Raw genomic sequence first — 16,989 nt, 5'->3', positions numbered from 1 at the left:
CCTGTTTTTCTATTGCACCTGACACTTAGCATTCTGTGGCTGACACTCCCCATACCTCCATCCTGGATGCTTATCAATAAAGCTCATGGCTGTGCCACAGGTGTTGTTTCATGCAGGGATTGACAGACAGAGATCCTCCCCTTCTTCATCACTCTCTATCTTGAGTTGAGTTGACCTCAGGATGGGATTCCAAGAGAAGCAAGAAGGGAGACTGACCCTTCATTCTCTTCTCATTCTGACAGGGTTGGCATTTCAGGCTGCACAGATGCGATGGGTGCTACTGCTGGGGTATAAGGCAGTTGAAGGGAGGAGAAGGAAGAAAGATAAAGCAATATAGCAGGTGGGTGGATGTGTCAAATGGATTGCTGTAGGAGATAGAAAATAAAGGGACTTGCATGGTTTCTGGTCCATAGTTAGCTATGCCTATGCCCCAGCTATCTGAATGGGTTCAAAACTAGGGCCTCATTCCCACTATCTTTTAAACCGGACTGTGAATTGGTTTGAACCAGTTCAAATGACCCTGGTTCCCACTTAATCCAAATTGCTGAAGTGATTCTGAGACGGGTACCATGTGCTAGACCCATTTAACCCGTGTCTTTTTGATGCTGATTTTTTTCTGCTTCTTTTTTGATAAATCAAATCTGCTCAAGTGTGAACCACCTGCAGATCGAAATCGATTCAAAGTTCCCCTCCAGCCGGCTGGAACCGAATCATTCTGGATCAATTCATTTGTAAATGGGAACCACAAGTAGATTATTTTGGAGGAAAAAGATGTGATTGGGGCAAATGCAGTGGGAAAAAATGCAATCGCAGCAAATGTAATGGGAACCACACTCCGCTGTCGAATCGATCCATCGATTCAGATTGCACAACAATTTATCCCTAAGAATGGGGCCTAGGGTTTCCTGTATGTAAAATATATACTGATAACATGGTTAGACCTCTCCTGTGTGTGTATGTTCTGGGTATTTATGACATGGAGAGGGGCTTGAAGGGAAGACAACTGCCTCAGGCTATCCCTCATTACACTCTCTTGTTGCTGAGGTTAGGGAAGTGCTCTGTTGTGTTTGCAGGGTAAGTTTGAATTCTGACAGCTCCCTCATATTTGACTTTGGCATGACATTTGTTTTTCCAGGCATGCAAAAGGTAAGTGGAGGCAAGTTGCCCTCTTCCCTTGGTCAGGTTTTCCTTCTGAACCTCTGGCTGTGTCTTGTGGGCTACTGGAAGTTGTAGCAGTCAGTGTATGGTATTTTATTTATTTAATATCTTACTTTTACACAGCACCAAAGGCCATCTTATTGCCAAAAACAAACAAACCACCCAGGTGCACAAGGTAGTTATCCATAACAAAATAGAAACTAATAACAAAATATTAATTGAAGCATTGCAATATATATGTATATATATGAAAATGAAAGACTTTGCTCTAGCCAAACCAGTTAGCCATCTTTCAAAAGCTGACAGTACAAAAAGCCTGCCTGAACAAAAAGGCCTTTGCCTGTATATGCTTTGCCTTTCCTTTTGGCTACTCAACAAATAATAGTTTTTTGTGGGTTTTTTGGGCTATGGGGCTAGCTGTGGTTAGCATCTTACATTCTCTGCTGGCAAAGGAATAAACTCTTCTAGAACACAGCCTCATAGTTGGAAAACCCATAAAAAACTATGGATGCCTGCAGTGAAAGCCTTTGACTTCACATTCAACAAATAATCCTTTTCTCCTTTGTCCATCCTGAACCCTTGTACAGAAATGCTGTGTGTCCTCTTTGCAGACATCCTGCCAAAGAGCTGTGTATGGGTTAATTATGTGGCATTTCCCCCCATCCATTTGTCTGTTATGCTCCAAAATAATGACTTTGTATGACTTAAGAAAATTGAGCTGTGGCATCATCTTGTGCATTGTGTGTGTGGTGGGGAAGGAAATGTCCTCTCGTTGTGTTATCTATTTTTAGTTAACATGTGTGTGTTACTCCTGGGACTCTGGGACTGGTAGTCACTGGCTGAGTGACTGCATGTGTGCAATTTTTAGTTCTGATTGTGTTTTTCCCTTGAAAAAACAACAATGCCAGGCTGAACATGTTTTGGATGCTGGAGTACATAGTAGTGATTCTGATTACCACCAGAACTGCAGTGATACTGCTTCCTTGCTCAGCATAAGCATAGTGTAGGATCACTCCTGTTAGGCTGCAATCCTATACATACTTATTTGGTATAGTGTGCCCATGCTAAGTGCGGGTTTGCCACATGCAGTTTGAGTTTCCATGGACAGCAAGCCCCAGCTTTCAGTGGTGCAAGCAAAAGCATGCACCCAGAAGAATGGGATTTTAGGTCCTTTGTTTTTTACTATCCACAGTGGGATCCAGAACAAATTCCCCACGGAGAGCAAAGGCACATTGTATAATTGAATTCAGAGCCTCCTTCTTATATATCTCATATGTTTATGTGTGTGATAAGTACTAGCTACATACCAAAATCTATCCTAATCTACCTTTATTTGATCTAGTTTAATCTAATTTTACTCTCATTAAATCTAATTTTTGAATTAAAATAAATCTTAGCACACCTTAAGGCAAATTAATACATTATAATTGTGTCCCTGCAACATTACAACTTTAGAGATGTGCACTTTATGTTCATGCTAAAAAAATAAACACTAAAAAAAAAAGCAGTTACAACTTCAGATAGACGATGGGAAAAGCAATGCATGGTCTTGTCTCCCATAAGGATGAATTCTTATTTGTTTATCATTAAGTCAATAAAAAATGAAAATTTGCATTTTGAAAGAAGCATGTGTAATAAAATATCTGAGACAGTTTTCTGAAGAGATCACTAATATCCAAAAGATGACCCAGGTGTAACTGAGAGGCAGCAGGTGGATATACTGTGCATATGCATCACCTGCTAATTTTTTTATCAACAGAATGATAATCTGAAATGTCTTCTCAAAACTCAGGAGGATTTGTTATCTGTAAGTGAGAAATAGAATAATGGAAATCTCCTATCAGTTGGTTTGTTTATGTTTTAAATAAAAGGTAAAAGAGAAAAAGAAGCATCTTGGACTCTTGATGTCTTGATACAACTTCATGAACAAATTAATTTCAATCTTTTAAAAAATGTATAGACGGTAAGGCACACCCTATCCAGATTGGCAGGTGTGTGCATATTTTAAAGAGAAAACATATCCAAACTGAATCCTGATATTTGCTGGAACTCATCCAAATCCTCAAGGCCTAGCAAATTCCTCACTTGCCTGGAAGACAATTTCATGGTCCAAAAGGTGGAAGAGGCAACAAGGGGGTCAGCTATTTTAGATCTGATCCTAACCAACAAAGATGACTTGGTTAATGGGGTGCAAGTGGTGGGATCATTTGGTGGAAGTGACTATGTTCTCCTGGAGTTTGTTATACAGTGTAAAGGAGAAGCCAGTCATAGTCAGACACTCATCCTAGACTTTAGGAGAGCGGATTTCAGTAAACTTAGAGAAGTATTGAGGGTGATCCCATGGTCAGAAATACTAAAAGAGAAGGGAGTTCAGGATGGATGGGACTTTCTCAAAAAGGAGATGCTGAAGGCACAATTTCAAACAGTTCCAGTGAGAAAGAAAAACGGGAGGTGTCTCAAGAAACCAGGATGGATGACTAAGGAACTTTCAACCGAGCTAAGTTTGAAACGGAACATGTATAAGAAATGGAAAAGGGGGGAAATCACAAAAAAGGAATTCAAAGAATTAGCAGGCATGTGTAGGGGTAAAGTCAGAAAAGCTAAAGCGCAGAATGAACTCAGGCTTGCCAGAGAGGTTAAAAACAATAAAAATGGCTTTTTGGATATGTCCACAGCAAAAGGAAGAAGAAGGAAATGGTAGGGTCACTGCGTGGAGAAGATGGCAAAATCTTAACAGGGGACAGAGAAAAGGCAGAATTACCAAACACCTTCTTTGCCTCAGTCTTCTCAGAAAAGGAAAAAGGTGCTCAACCTGAGGATAATGGAGCAGAGGACAGAATAGGGGAATTTCAGCACAGAATAAGTAAAGAGATAGTACAGGAATACCTTGTTAATCTAAATGAATATAAGTCTGCAGAACCAGATGAACTACATCCAAGGGTATTAAAAGAACTGGCAAATGTAATATCGGAGCCATTGGCAATAATCTTTGAAAACTCCTGGAAAACAGGAGAGATCCCAGCAGACTGGAGGAGGGCAAACATTGTCCCCATCTTCAAAAAGGGGGGAAAGAGGATCCCAACAATTATCGTCCAGTTAGTCTGACATCTATACCAGGAAAGATTCTAGAACAGATCATTAAACAAAGAGTCTGTGAACATATAGAAGGCAATGCCATAATCACAAAAAGTCAACACGGATTTCAGAGAAAGAAGTCATGCCAGACAAATCTGATCTCTTTTTTTGATAAAACTACCAGTTTGGTAGATGAAGGGAATGCTGTAGATATAGTATATCTTGACTTCAGTAAGTCCTTTGACAGTTTCCCATGACATTTTTGCAAACAAGCTTGTAAAATGTGGGCTAGACAAGGCAACTGTTCCATGGATTTGTAATTGGTTGACCGGCCGAACCCAAAGGGTGCTCCACAATGGCTCTTTTTCAGCCTGGAGAGAAGTGACCAGTGGGGTCCCACAGGGCTCTGTCCTGGGTCCAGTGCTGTTCAACATCTTTATCGATGTCTTGGATGACAGAATTGGGGGCATACTCATCAAATTTGCAGATGACACCAAATTAGGAGGAATAGCTAATACTCCAGAGGACAGAATCAAAATTCAAAATGAACTGAATAGACTAGAAAGTTGGGCCAAAACTAACAAAATGAACATCAACACAGAGAAATGTAAAGTACTGCACCTAGGGCAGAAAAATGAAATGCACAGATATAGGATGGGGGACACCTGGCTGAATGAAACTACATGTGAAAGGGATCTGGGAGTCCAAGTAGACCACAAGTTGAACATGAGTCAACAGTGCGATGCGGCAGCTAAAAAGGCCAATGCAATTTTAGGTTGCATCAATAAAAGTATAGTGTCTAGATCAAGAGAAGTAATAGTGCCACTATATTCTGCTTTGGTCAGGCCCCACCTGGAATATTGTGTCCAGTTCTGGGCACCACAATTCAGAAAGGACATTGAGAAACTGGAGCGTGTCCAAAGGAGAGTGACCAAAATGGTGAAGGGTCTGGAAACCATGTCCTATGAGGAACGACTTAGGGAGCTGGGGATGTTTAGCCTGGAGAAAAGAAGGTTAAGAGGTGATATGATAGCCCTGTTTAAATATTTGAAGGGATGTCATATTGAGGAGGGAACAAGCTTGTTTTCTTCTGCTTCAGAGACTGGGACCCGGAACAATGGATGCAAGCTCCAGGAAAAGAGATTCCCCCTCAACATTAGGAGGAACTTCTTGACAGTAAGGGCTGTTCGACAGTGGAACAAACTCCCTCGGGTGTAGTGGAGTCTCCTTCCTTGGAGGTCTTTAAGCAGAGGCTGGATGGCCATCTGTTGGGTATGCTTTGATTGGGAGTTCCTGCACGGCAGGGGGTTGGACGGGATGGGCTTGGTGGTCTCTTCCAACTCTATGATTCTATGATTATATGAAGGTTCATGATAGTCATAATCATATCATTTTGCATAATCATATCAATTAAAGAAGAGGCAACCATGAATGTAATCCATTCTTACTCCAGGTTTTTTTCACCCCAAATACTGGAGGAGTTGTCCTCACAACTGACATATTGGTCAACATTCCCCTTATTGTAATTTGTAATTTGTCACCTAAAATGAACAGGAGGCCAGATGTCCCCTTTTGACACAACTCCGTTCCCCCAATTAATAATTAAGTGAACCTGGAGATTTTCAGTTCTCTTTGATAGTATATTTAGCACCAGACTTAATCTGAATTCTCCCCACCAGGGTTTGGTGTGGACTCCTTGCTCCCCAAAAGTTTCAAACTCTCTCCACATATTTCCAGATCTCAAAGAGAAAGCCATATTATTGCTTCATTCTAAAACGGCAAAAGAGGAGTTTATGACACCTCTAATCTGTGATACTAGGAGTACTCTGTGATGCCACAACTCTATCAATTATGCTGTTGGAAAAGGGAAAAAGGAGAGAAAACTAGACTGTTTACTTTGCAGATGTTTTAAGGAACTGCTCCCTGTGGTGTTGGTTGAGAGTGCTGCCCACATGGATCTGGGAAGGTGCAGAGTGCCTCAATCTTTGAGGCAGTGCCTGAGAGGTCTTCTTTCACTGTTCACTCTCCCTGACCAAGAATGATAAGCAGTCATCAGATTCAAAGTGTGTGTGCATGCGTGCGTATGCATGCACAGGAGGGGGATACTGTGTATATCAGTATGGGGGACACATTGAGGGCCTCATGACAGTGGTGGGATGGACCAAGTTTCTGTTAATATCTTTTGAATTGTGAAGAGTACCTATATGTGCTATAAAATGGCATAATCTAAAGTCTCTATTTAAATTATCGTTAAGTAATTGCGGAATAGTGATTTAATCACTCATGCTTGGCTTGTAGGCATACAGTCAGATATTAAATAGAGCAGGTGTTGTATTGTGGCATTAAAACATAGGCCTGTGCATTTCATTTCAATGTATAAAATCTACATAGTGGGGAAACAAATTTAAAAGTTGCATCAGCTTTGCTGGTTTTATTTAATAAATGTGTCAAGACAATTTTAAATTATTTCAGCTCTTAGCATTCTGTTTTCTCTAGAGACTCAATGCGGAGAGGTCTGAAGAAAATGCTTCTGATACTAATGATGAGAATCAAAAGTTGAAAAATGCTACACAGAAAACTAATGGAGACATAAGAGATTACAAAAATAATGAAGAAGAGGAAGAGGAAGAGGAGGAGCAGGAGGAAGAAGAGGAGGAGGAGGAGGAGGAAGAGGAAGAGGAAGAGGAGGAAGAAGGAGAAGATGAGACTGAGAATGAGAATGAAGAAGCAAAGGCAAAACATGAAGATAATGAAAAAGACAAAGATGATCAGGCAACAAATAAACCATGGGGTGATAAAGACAACAAAAGCAAAAAAGAACCTGAAGAATCTTACACAGAATCAAGTGAAAAAGAAGATACTGAAAATAAAATAGCAAAGTTAGCTATTCCCAAAAAATTAGCCCTTGATACCAGTTTCATTAAGTTAAGTGCAAGGCCTTCAGGAAATCAAACCAACTTAGATGAAAGCTTGGCAAAAGTACGAAAGAATGATTCAGACATGACAGAACTCAACTTGAACAACATTGAAAACATCCCAAAGGAAATGCTAACAGATTTTGTCAATGCCATGAAAAAGAACAAGTACATCAAAACGTTCAGTTTAGCCAATGTGGGTGCAGATGATAATGTTGCCTTTGCCCTGGCCAACATGCTACGTGAAAACAGGAGCATCACTACTTTGAATATTGATTCTAATTTCATCTCTGGTAAAGGAATCGTTGCCATTATGAGGTGTCTGCAGTACAATGAGAAGTTGACTGAGCTACGTTTTCACAACCAGAGGAGTATGTTGGGCCATCAAGCAGAAATGGAGATTGCCAGGCTACTGAAAGCCAACCCTACACTACTTAAGATAGGCTACCACTTTGAGCTTCCAGGTCCTCGGATGGTGGTTACCAACTTACTCAGCAGAAATCTCGATAAACAGAGGCAAAAAAGGATAGAGGAGCAAAAGCAGCAACAGTTAAAACAGCAGAAGGAGCTAATAGCCATGTTAGAAAATGGACTCGGGCTGCCTCCTGGGATGTGGGAACTGCTAGGAGGACCGGTGCCTGCCGCATTGATACCTCCTCCAATGCAGCCTCCAATGCCAACAGTCCCCAAAGCTCCCCCTGTTAGCAGAAAAAACGAACCTGCAAGAAAACCAGCCCCTGAACATGAAAACAGTGATGACACTCCCTCTTTCAAAGTAGTGAAACTTAAGAGAACCCAGCGCAAACCCACTATACAAGAATACGTTGAGCCAGCTGAAAAAACTAATCTCAAAGATGTGATCAAGACATTAAAACCGATCCCAAGAAGGCGGCCGCCTCCCCTGGTGGAAATCACTCCCAGAGATAAGCTTCTTAATGATATTCGCCAGAGCAACGTAGCGTATCTGAAACCAGTGAGTACAAATGATAAGGGCGAGATAAAGGTGTGGGGAAATGCTAGAATATCAGCAAGCCCATTTTAAACTATTATTTTAGTCAAAAGTGGTTAATTTGGGAAGTTGTATGTTTGGAAACCTTAATTTTGGAACAAGAGTTTCCAGAATCCATTCTGGCTGGGGTATTCTGGATGTGGGATGAAAATGTTGAACTGTTTTAGGCTGTTGCTTTATTAAATTCACACTATTTGTGAACTGCCACTACTTTGTGTTTAGCAGAATGTATAAATGTTTGAGTACCATAATTCCAGAATGTAAAATGGCTGGGGGATTCTGGGAGCTGTAATCCAAAAAATTAACATTCCCAATCACTGGTTTTAGAGCCTGTGAGAGAAATGTTCTCTGTGGACCAGGTTTAGAGCTCTTGGGCAGAATGCCCCTTTTGACCTTCTTCTCCAAGTGGATCCTTTCCCCTCTGCTTTCACACCTATCCATCTTCTTGACCCCTCCCCTTTGATCTTATCCATCCAGCTCTTCAGAGGGAGAGAGGAAAGTGAGCAGAAGTTGTTGCTCCTATCCTGTCACTTATCTCTTGGTGAGAGGGGACAGGTGAACAGACCATACCTATATGGGAGAGGAACAGTGGAGCCAGGGTACTCCAGGAATTGGCACTGAACCTCCTGCTGGAGTGTGGCCTTAGCAGGGACCCAATGATGGCTATTTCCTGACGGTGGCCTGTTGTCAAATTTTTATTATTTTGATTCTATGAACAAAAGGGTAACCCCAGCATATTAAAGCTATCACATTGTTTGATGCGGGTGAGAGGCTCAGGACCAAAACGTGCCGTATTTGCTTTCTGGCACGCAAGTATACGTGTGTGACGTGTGTTCAGATGCAACGATAGGGATTTACCAACTAATTATTTTTAGCTTTCCTTTTCTAGCTGCTTCATTTGAGGATCATTTAAAAAAAAAAATCCTTCTGACCCCTGGGTGGAGCATCTCCAATGTCAGCCAGTGAGAGCATTTCAAGATGTGGGGCACATTTTCAGACAAATCCCCTCTCCTCTCAGTTACATACCTCGCATGCTGCCTAGTGAACAAGCTGGCCTGCATATCCTAATTTTGCATGCCTCACTTTTTTTTTCCACTGGGCCTATGTCCAGTCTGTTGCACCTGTTAATCATGGAGGTCACTCGTGGTGGTTGTGTTCAATTATGTCTTCCTCAGTAGTGCAAAAATAATTTTTCCAGGGTTGAAAATGAAACTATTGGAAGATCTCTCAAGACACCTGGCCTGGGTTAGTTCTGTGACTATATAAAATCTAGAGTTTGACTATATAAATGACTATATAAAATCTAGAATTTTCTCATTTTGATCTTGACATAATTCTAATGTGGGGAGAGGTTTGCCAATTAGAGCGATGTCTGCTATTGAACATCTCCTGGTCAGAATCATTTTCCTGGGAATGGAGTGGAGCCAACTTCTTCATCCCAACATATCACACTGAACTCAATCTGACCTGGTTTTAGAAGCTAAGCAGGGTTGACCATGCTTAGTACCTGGATGGGAGACCACAAGCTGTATCAGAGATCTCCAGATATTGCTAGGAGGCACCCCTTCCTAAAACTGTGGAAAGCCACTGCCTGTGAGAATAGAAAATAATGGTCTATGTGTGCCAATGCACTAACCCAGAAAGCCAGCTTCTTATAACCTTGAGCCCTCCAGTACTTGAAATACTTAAGCACCCTTCACACAATTGTAGTTCAGGGAAAGGGCAAATGTACTGGATCCCAGTTTTTGATCTTCAGCCTCTCCAGGTAGAACTCGGAAAAAATTCTGACTGAGACACTGGTTCGCTTCTGATAATTGGTGTGAGAAATATTTGGCTAGATGACACAATGATCCAGTTTAATATAAGAACTTTATTTTTATTAATTTCATTATTAAAATTTACAAATCAGATTCTTGCTCTACAATTGTACAATTATTTCATTAGTACTTTCTACCTTCAAGGAGTGGGCACTAATTAAATCAATCTGGCTTTCAATTCCATCTGCATACTTAAACCTCTGCCTATGTACAAACTCTCCTATCTATCAAATTATACCTTTTAGTAGTACTTCCATAACATGTCAGCAGTTAGTTATAGCAATAGCAAGTTTGCATGCTTCAAGCTTTCCATTTCTGTGCAAGTGTGAGTCTGACTGAAATCACCATGTACAGAGTGTTCTTTCACACTTCTCTTCAATGTGGTCATTGTAAGGTAGTTTCCTAAATTCATAGGTGCCTGGATTATAGTGAAATGCCTTTTTACCATGCCTCTCCACAATATAAAGATAGAGGAAGTATCGAAAATATCAGATCTGAAGAACAACATTCTAAATCTTGGCCAGCTTTGTAAACAGCACATACCTGTATTTCTTAGAATGATTAAAAAAAACAGAATAAATGAATTACCAAAACGTTAGTTCACAAAGTATGATGTTATACTTGAAAGATAAATGGATCCATAGGGATTGTGAGTTACTATAGTATATTAAAACAATATAAACAAACAGCATCTCTGTTTCTTAACTGCCACCATGGACCCATCTGACTTCTATTTTTTATGGAAGAAGGCAGAAGTTGAAATGCTTTATTCTTTTATTCTGTTAATCAGTCTAAGTAATATGTATGGTCTGAACCCAGAGATTAACTGAGTTCTTATGGGCAGAAACTTGTCAGAAGTGTTGTTTTGATACACATAGTCCAATACAGTAAAAGACTAAGCATTAGAACTTCCTAATAGTAAGAGCTGTTTAACTATGGAGCCTCAGCGCTTGGTGGAGTCTCCTTCTTTGGGGATTTTTAAAGCAGAGGCTGGATGGCCAACTGTTGAGAGTGCTTTGACTGTATATTCCTGCATGGCAGGGAGTTGGAGTGGATGTAGTCTCTCTCAACTCTATGCTTCTATGAACTGTTAGTACTGAACAAAGCCTAGAGTTGTCATGTGTCCTGGAAAACTAGGAATTTTCCTGATTTTTATATATAAGAAATGTCTCTTTGGAGCTCTCTGTTCCAACTCCACCACTTTAAACATTGGTTTGTACTGTTTCTGTCAGATCAGTTTGAACTTTTAAAATGGTACAAAAGTTAAACATAGTGGCAGAAAAATGCAACCATTAATATGCTGAATTTGCATAATTAGAATGTAAATTAGAGTGGTTTGTATACAGTAATTAGAATATTTTCATATTATACAAATTACGTGCCCAGATTTTAAGAAGTGGAATATGGCAACCCTAGCAAAGCCTGATCTTTGAAGTGCAAAATAAATTCTGCTGAAATTGATAAACTGTTTAGTTACTCAGCTGCAATCTCATGTTCCCCATCATAAGCAGATGGGATATGCAGTGGGCAGCAGTGGAGAAGAGTTAGGAGTCCCAAGGGACAGGCTCAGTTCACCTTGGGGTTCTTTGGATCCAGCCTCCTGACTGTTGGGATAGTATCTTTCAGGAAAGATAGCCAGACCCCAACTACACCACTGAACAGCAGCTACATATTGTGCTTTTCAGCTGTTTTGCTGGAAGAGCTCTAATACAATTCAGGGAACCTGGCATCCTCTAGAAGTTGTTGGACTGCAGCTGCTGATAGCTCTACCCTGTGTACCCAAGTGCTGCTGCTGCTGCTGCACAGTGGTGTGGAATGATGGGAGTTGCAGTGCACAACATCTGTAGGTCCACCCACATGGTCCACATACCTGATCCAAGATGCCAAATAACGCCCCAACCCAGGGGAAACGAAACCTCAGCTTTGGGTTTCTATTATCATTTTGGAAGTTTTTTGCCGATAATTATGTTGTGTCATTTGGCAGAGGCTGGGGTGGAAAGTAATTTTTTTTCTCTACAAGCCACATGTCTTCCTGCTCTTCCTGCACAGGTACCAGTTCCCAAAGAGCTGGAATAAGGAACCGGTTCAGCTGGAGGAAACAACCTGAAGGAAAAACAAACAAAACCCCCAAACACGGACTATTCAAGTGTTACTCCAGATTGCTTCCGGGGCTGTTTCCTTCAGGTGGAAGCCATGAAGATGTGGGAACAACGTTTGAAGCATGCGATCTGTTGAAGTGATAACTGAAAAGAGTAGAATGGAAACAGTATAAATGGCTAAGTATATCCATCTGGTCTCAAGTAACAAGCTGGTGCCATGGCCCTATATCTGCCATCAACATTTAACATCTGTGATGGTGGGATGGAAAGGGATCCATTGCCTTCCCGCCTTATGTTGCCACTTTTATATAGATTCTTTCAGTAAATCTTATCGCAAGCATGTTGCCCTTTTACATTTATGGAAGTATGTGGTGTCCTTTTCAGAGTCCTTTTCTTTCTCATTCACTCGTCTGTAGTTGTGTGGCATGCCTGCCAGCTTCAAAATATTTTTTTGCAAACCACAGTTAATTCTGGTTTTATTAGATGAAGGATACCACAATAGAAATAAACGTCTCCTTTTAAAAGAACTTGATGTAGATGTTCCTTTTGCCACAGGAGATGAATGAAAGGTCTTGTCTACATGGGTGTTTGAGACGGAGTTACCCCAGGGTTTGTTGCATCCTGCTTACACGGCATAGGGCCAAAACCCCAAATCAAATCTAGACTGTCTTCACAACACCTGCACCTGATCTGGGGTTTCTTCCCCTGAACATGGATGTTAAAAACTCACCTTTTGCTTCAGGTTTTCAGCTCTCTTCTACCGATGGTGGTAGCTGCCTTTTCACTCACAGTTCGAGAGTTGCCTGGTGCCACTGCTGAAATCAGAGTGATGCTCCCAGCATCAACAGCATGGCAGGGCACCTTGTTTTTATTTCTGCAGCAGTACCAGGTGGTGAACAGGGACTGCCTGTTGCTGCTGGGGGAACAGAATCAAAGTCAGAAGGTAAGGGGTGAATTTGAGGCTAGAATACTCCAAGGGCAGCCCAGATTATACTGCCAAGTGTAGATGAGCCCATAGAGGCAAGTACTATGGAGATTCAGTAAGCAGAATCTGCTATAGGTTGGGGTTTTTTTGGGGAGGGGGGGATCTTGGGACAAGACACTTCTAAGTTCTCCTGTTCCTCACAGCCATCAGATCTGCCACCTATTCCCCATTGCTACCACCCATTAATTTACCAGGTGGAGAGCTGGCAATAAAATAAAATAAAATTCAGGGGTAGTCGCTGTTGCCTCTTCTATCTAGTGAATTTTCCATTTGCAGGTTTGCTTGTGTGTCCCCCTATTCCATTGTAAGAAAGGAATTCCATTTTCCCCTGCAGCTAATAGTTTCTTGTGAGTTTCCTGGTGATTCACAGCCATTGGTTACCTTCTTTTTTCATTTGTCACTTTATCCTCTGGCTATTTTCCTAGACTTCACCTAAGACAAACTTCTAAAAATCCAAATTCACATGTACGCCAAAGGGTTGGAAGAAAAGAAGAGCTAGGCTCTGCACAAGATGTTTTGTTGCCTGAGCCACAGCAGCAAATGGCACTGCCCAATTCACGGCACATGGTACCAAAGCCATCCAAGTTGTTTTGGTACATGTGGCATAAACATGTACCCACCTTCCTGACAATGTAAACACAGTAAAAACAAATTAAATAACTCGCAATTGGTTGCCCTTTCATGACAAAATGCTCTGCTGAAGTGGTTATTTCACTCTGCCTAATGGCAGACTTGTCTGTGCCCAAGTCTCTTGGCAGTAAACCCTGCTGAAGTTTAGGCCTTGACATAAAAATGGACTCCAGGTCTCAGTGAGGCTTTTGCTTGTCAGGGTCATTTAAGCAGGGTAGGTAAATCATGGAAGACAAAGGTCCATGATTAAAATTCTCTGAAATTGGGAGCAGCCTGTTATACTCCAATGCAAATCAGGCAAGATACCTAAATTCACTCTAGGAAAATCAACATTGCATCTAGGCAGACAGGTGCACTCTTGAAGCCAAAGTCTTGGCACTTTCAAGGAAATGTGGGACCAGACACCTCTGATTCTAAGAGATGGGGGGTTCACATATTCCTGACTTCAAGGTCCATGCTGTTCTTGCTATACACCTGAACTTTTCATTCCCTTCCTCACAATCAATGCCACCCTCTACAATCACATTGAAACAGCACTGTAGAACAGTGCTTCTTAAGCTATCTGAGATGGTGGACTGGCATAGGGTGCCAGGGTCTGGCACCATATTCAAGTTCATAGGGTACAACTGTTTTTCCCCTGGAAAAATGGCTTCCAGATCAGCCAATGGCTTTCAGACTGGCCCCAGTCCATGGACCACCACTTTGAATAGCACTCTTGTAGAACATCCCTTGGATAACTTAACTGACTGGAGGACCTGGGAAGGATTGATGCCAAGACCTTTGCTGGATGCCTTACTCCGGGTGCTTGGTGTACTGCCCAATGTAAAATGGCAAGTTCCCTACAAGCTGAGGGGAAAAACAGCTTGCTGTTTGCAAGAGATTGGAGATTAGTCACTAGAGACAAAGTGCTAATCCATCCTTGCCCGATTATTTAACCGTTTCTAAACGACAAATGCTTAATTGACTTAGCTGCTTTGATTTTTTAAAAGCTACTCATATGGTAGATGTGAAGTCAGATATACCTCTTACATGTGTAAGAAGGAAAATACACTGTCTTTTTTTCATGTCATCCATGGGGAGAAAATCCATTCTGAGATAAGTACATATAAAATAATTCATTTATAACATTTTTGCTTTTAGTAATGTATAGGTCTGTTAGCACTGAGGATTCTGCTTGGCATGATGTAACAATGACAGCTATGCTTCTGTCCATACTTCTTATTTATGTACTACTAACAGCATATTTATTTCTTAAGCTGAAGTTATGCAGCACCTTTGTCTCTTCAGTTCTCCCACCTTACAACCAGGTATGCAGCTGTATTACAAAACTGCAGCACAGCACTGTCATGCTAAGTCTGACATGAACGCATGTTGTCTGGTTTTGTTGTTGGTTTCAAGGCTCTTGGTTCAGCCTGGCCAAGATCAATCTCTCAATGGACCCACCAGCCCCAGCCCCATCGATGTCATTGGGAGAAGACAGTTAAATGTTAGGAATGGTAAAATGGGTTAATGACAGAGTATCCGACAAATATTTTTTTTAAAAAAATGTGGATAAAAACTAGAAAGAAAAGTAATGAATCTTAGTATAGACGACTAGGTAGTGATCCAGTAGGCAACTGTAAATCACCCTACCAATTAAACAACTGTAAGGTGACAATTCAAGTTTGTGTTACTTGGGATCTTGTTGCAACTTTGAGACTAAATGTGTGAAAGAGGTTGTAGCATAAGCTTTTGTAGACTTGGTCTACATACTTACATCTTGTTCCTGAGGAAGTAGACCAAGTGTACAAAAGCTTATGGAACAACTTCTTTCACAGTTTAGTCAAAGGTGCAACGTGATCCTTTTCAATACAGATATTCCAGACTAACATGGCTATATCCCTGAATATTTTACTCTGGTTAGTTTAAAAGATTATCAAAGGCCACCCTTGCTTCTGAGAAATTCTCTTGCACTACATGCACAGTTATTAAGCCACACCAAAGGAAACAAAATTCTGTAATTCAAGGGCAATATCACAACACTGATTCAAGTGTCCTTACTAAGTGTGTACTCTCAATGAACTAAGAACTGTGACATACCAACATAGTAGGAAAGGTTTTATGGAATTAGATGCGGATAAAATTTAGAGCGGAATTTGCATTCATGTACTTATACAGGCATGCAAACCCCCACAGGATGGAGAGCATGCAACTCATGTGCAGCATTTAAAAGTTTTTACTCAATTCCCATTATATAATAATAATAATAATTTCACAGACAACAGTCCTTAACCCAGAATTCCACACAGAATCTTTCAGCACAGCCTGTAAATCTGTTCAAATTGGAGGTTACATATTTCAAAATGGAAAATAAAGTTACTGTAGGAGCTATATGTGTGAACACGTATCAAATTTGAGAAGAGAAAGGCCTAGAATCTTCTTCTTGGGCCTAAAATCTAAGCCCTTTCTTTTTTGACAAGACCTAGGGTGATGAACTCTTCTTAAAAGCTGTGCCATTATCTGTGACCTAAAATGCCTTAGTTTGAAGTCAACACTGATTTGTATGAATAAAAAGTTTATTAACACTTTTTAGCCATACAAAGTGTTGACTTCAAACTAAGTCATTTTAGGTCACAGATAATGGCACAGCTTTTAAGCCAGGGCTATGTGGCAACAGGCAACTACGAACAGCTGTTCATAATGGTTGTTGACAGCAGGTACAGCCAGTATCATTAGGAGTTTCTAAATATGACATCGCTTTGTAAATTTAGGCAAGAGGACTTCAAGTTTCATGCCCCTAAGTACTCTCAACAAATATGACTGGCAGGTCAAAAGGACACACTAGCTACAGTAACTGTATCTTACCTTTTGGATGTTGCATCTACCATGCACCCCTCCAGATGGTCAGTAGTACACTTAAAACAAGGCTTGAGGAAGCTCACTGGATGTGAGATGATGGAGCAATGCCTACAGAAGTGGTTAACAAATTTCCAGGGTAAAGCCTCCACTCCCTGAAGCTGAAATTTACCTCTGTAACCCTGTAGTGCCTTGCTGATGAAGACAATCAAAAGCATCTCAATAATAACCGAAATCCGTCTTTTCAGACAGTTTATGGGCATCATGTTTACATCAGAAAGAAGGCAGTAAGGCAATCCTGTCATCACTGCCTTCCTCAGATATTTCTGATTCATCAAATGGGGACTAAGCCCACTCTCCCCTCATAGAGACCATTAAAATCCAGCTGACGTGTGCAGGAGAGGAAAGCCAATTAATTCCCAACATCATATTTTCATATAATTTATTTTTTTTCTCTTTTATAACC

At 40.9% G+C, this 16,989-nt stretch overlaps 1 protein-coding gene across 3 annotated transcripts in view; it reads left to right on the top strand.

Annotated features, from left to right (window-relative positions):
• LMOD3 (leiomodin 3) overlaps positions 1 to 12,600 on the top strand; it is a 46,576-nt gene extending 33,976 nt beyond the window's left edge. For all 3 annotated transcript variants that reach the window (XM_042452343.1, XM_042452342.1, XM_042452341.1), the window contains 2 exons: positions 6,730 to 8,121; positions 12,024 to 12,600. In XM_042452343.1, coding sequence (XP_042308277.1) covers positions 6,730 to 8,121; positions 12,024 to 12,050 — 1,419 coding nt within the window. In that variant the 3' untranslated portion in view covers positions 12,051 to 12,600. The remainder of the gene's footprint in view (positions 1 to 6,729; positions 8,122 to 12,023) is intronic.
• Positions 12,601 to 16,989: the final 4,389 nt, after the last annotated feature.

Source organism: Sceloporus undulatus, chromosome 2 (assembly GCF_019175285.1).
Source record: "Sceloporus undulatus isolate JIND9_A2432 ecotype Alabama chromosome 2, SceUnd_v1.1, whole genome shotgun sequence".
In the NCBI taxonomy this organism is placed as follows: Eukaryota; Metazoa; Chordata; class Lepidosauria; order Squamata; family Phrynosomatidae; genus Sceloporus; species Sceloporus undulatus.
The sequence above is the reverse complement of the archived record's forward strand: the minus strand, read 5'-3'. Positions and strand labels throughout refer to the sequence as shown.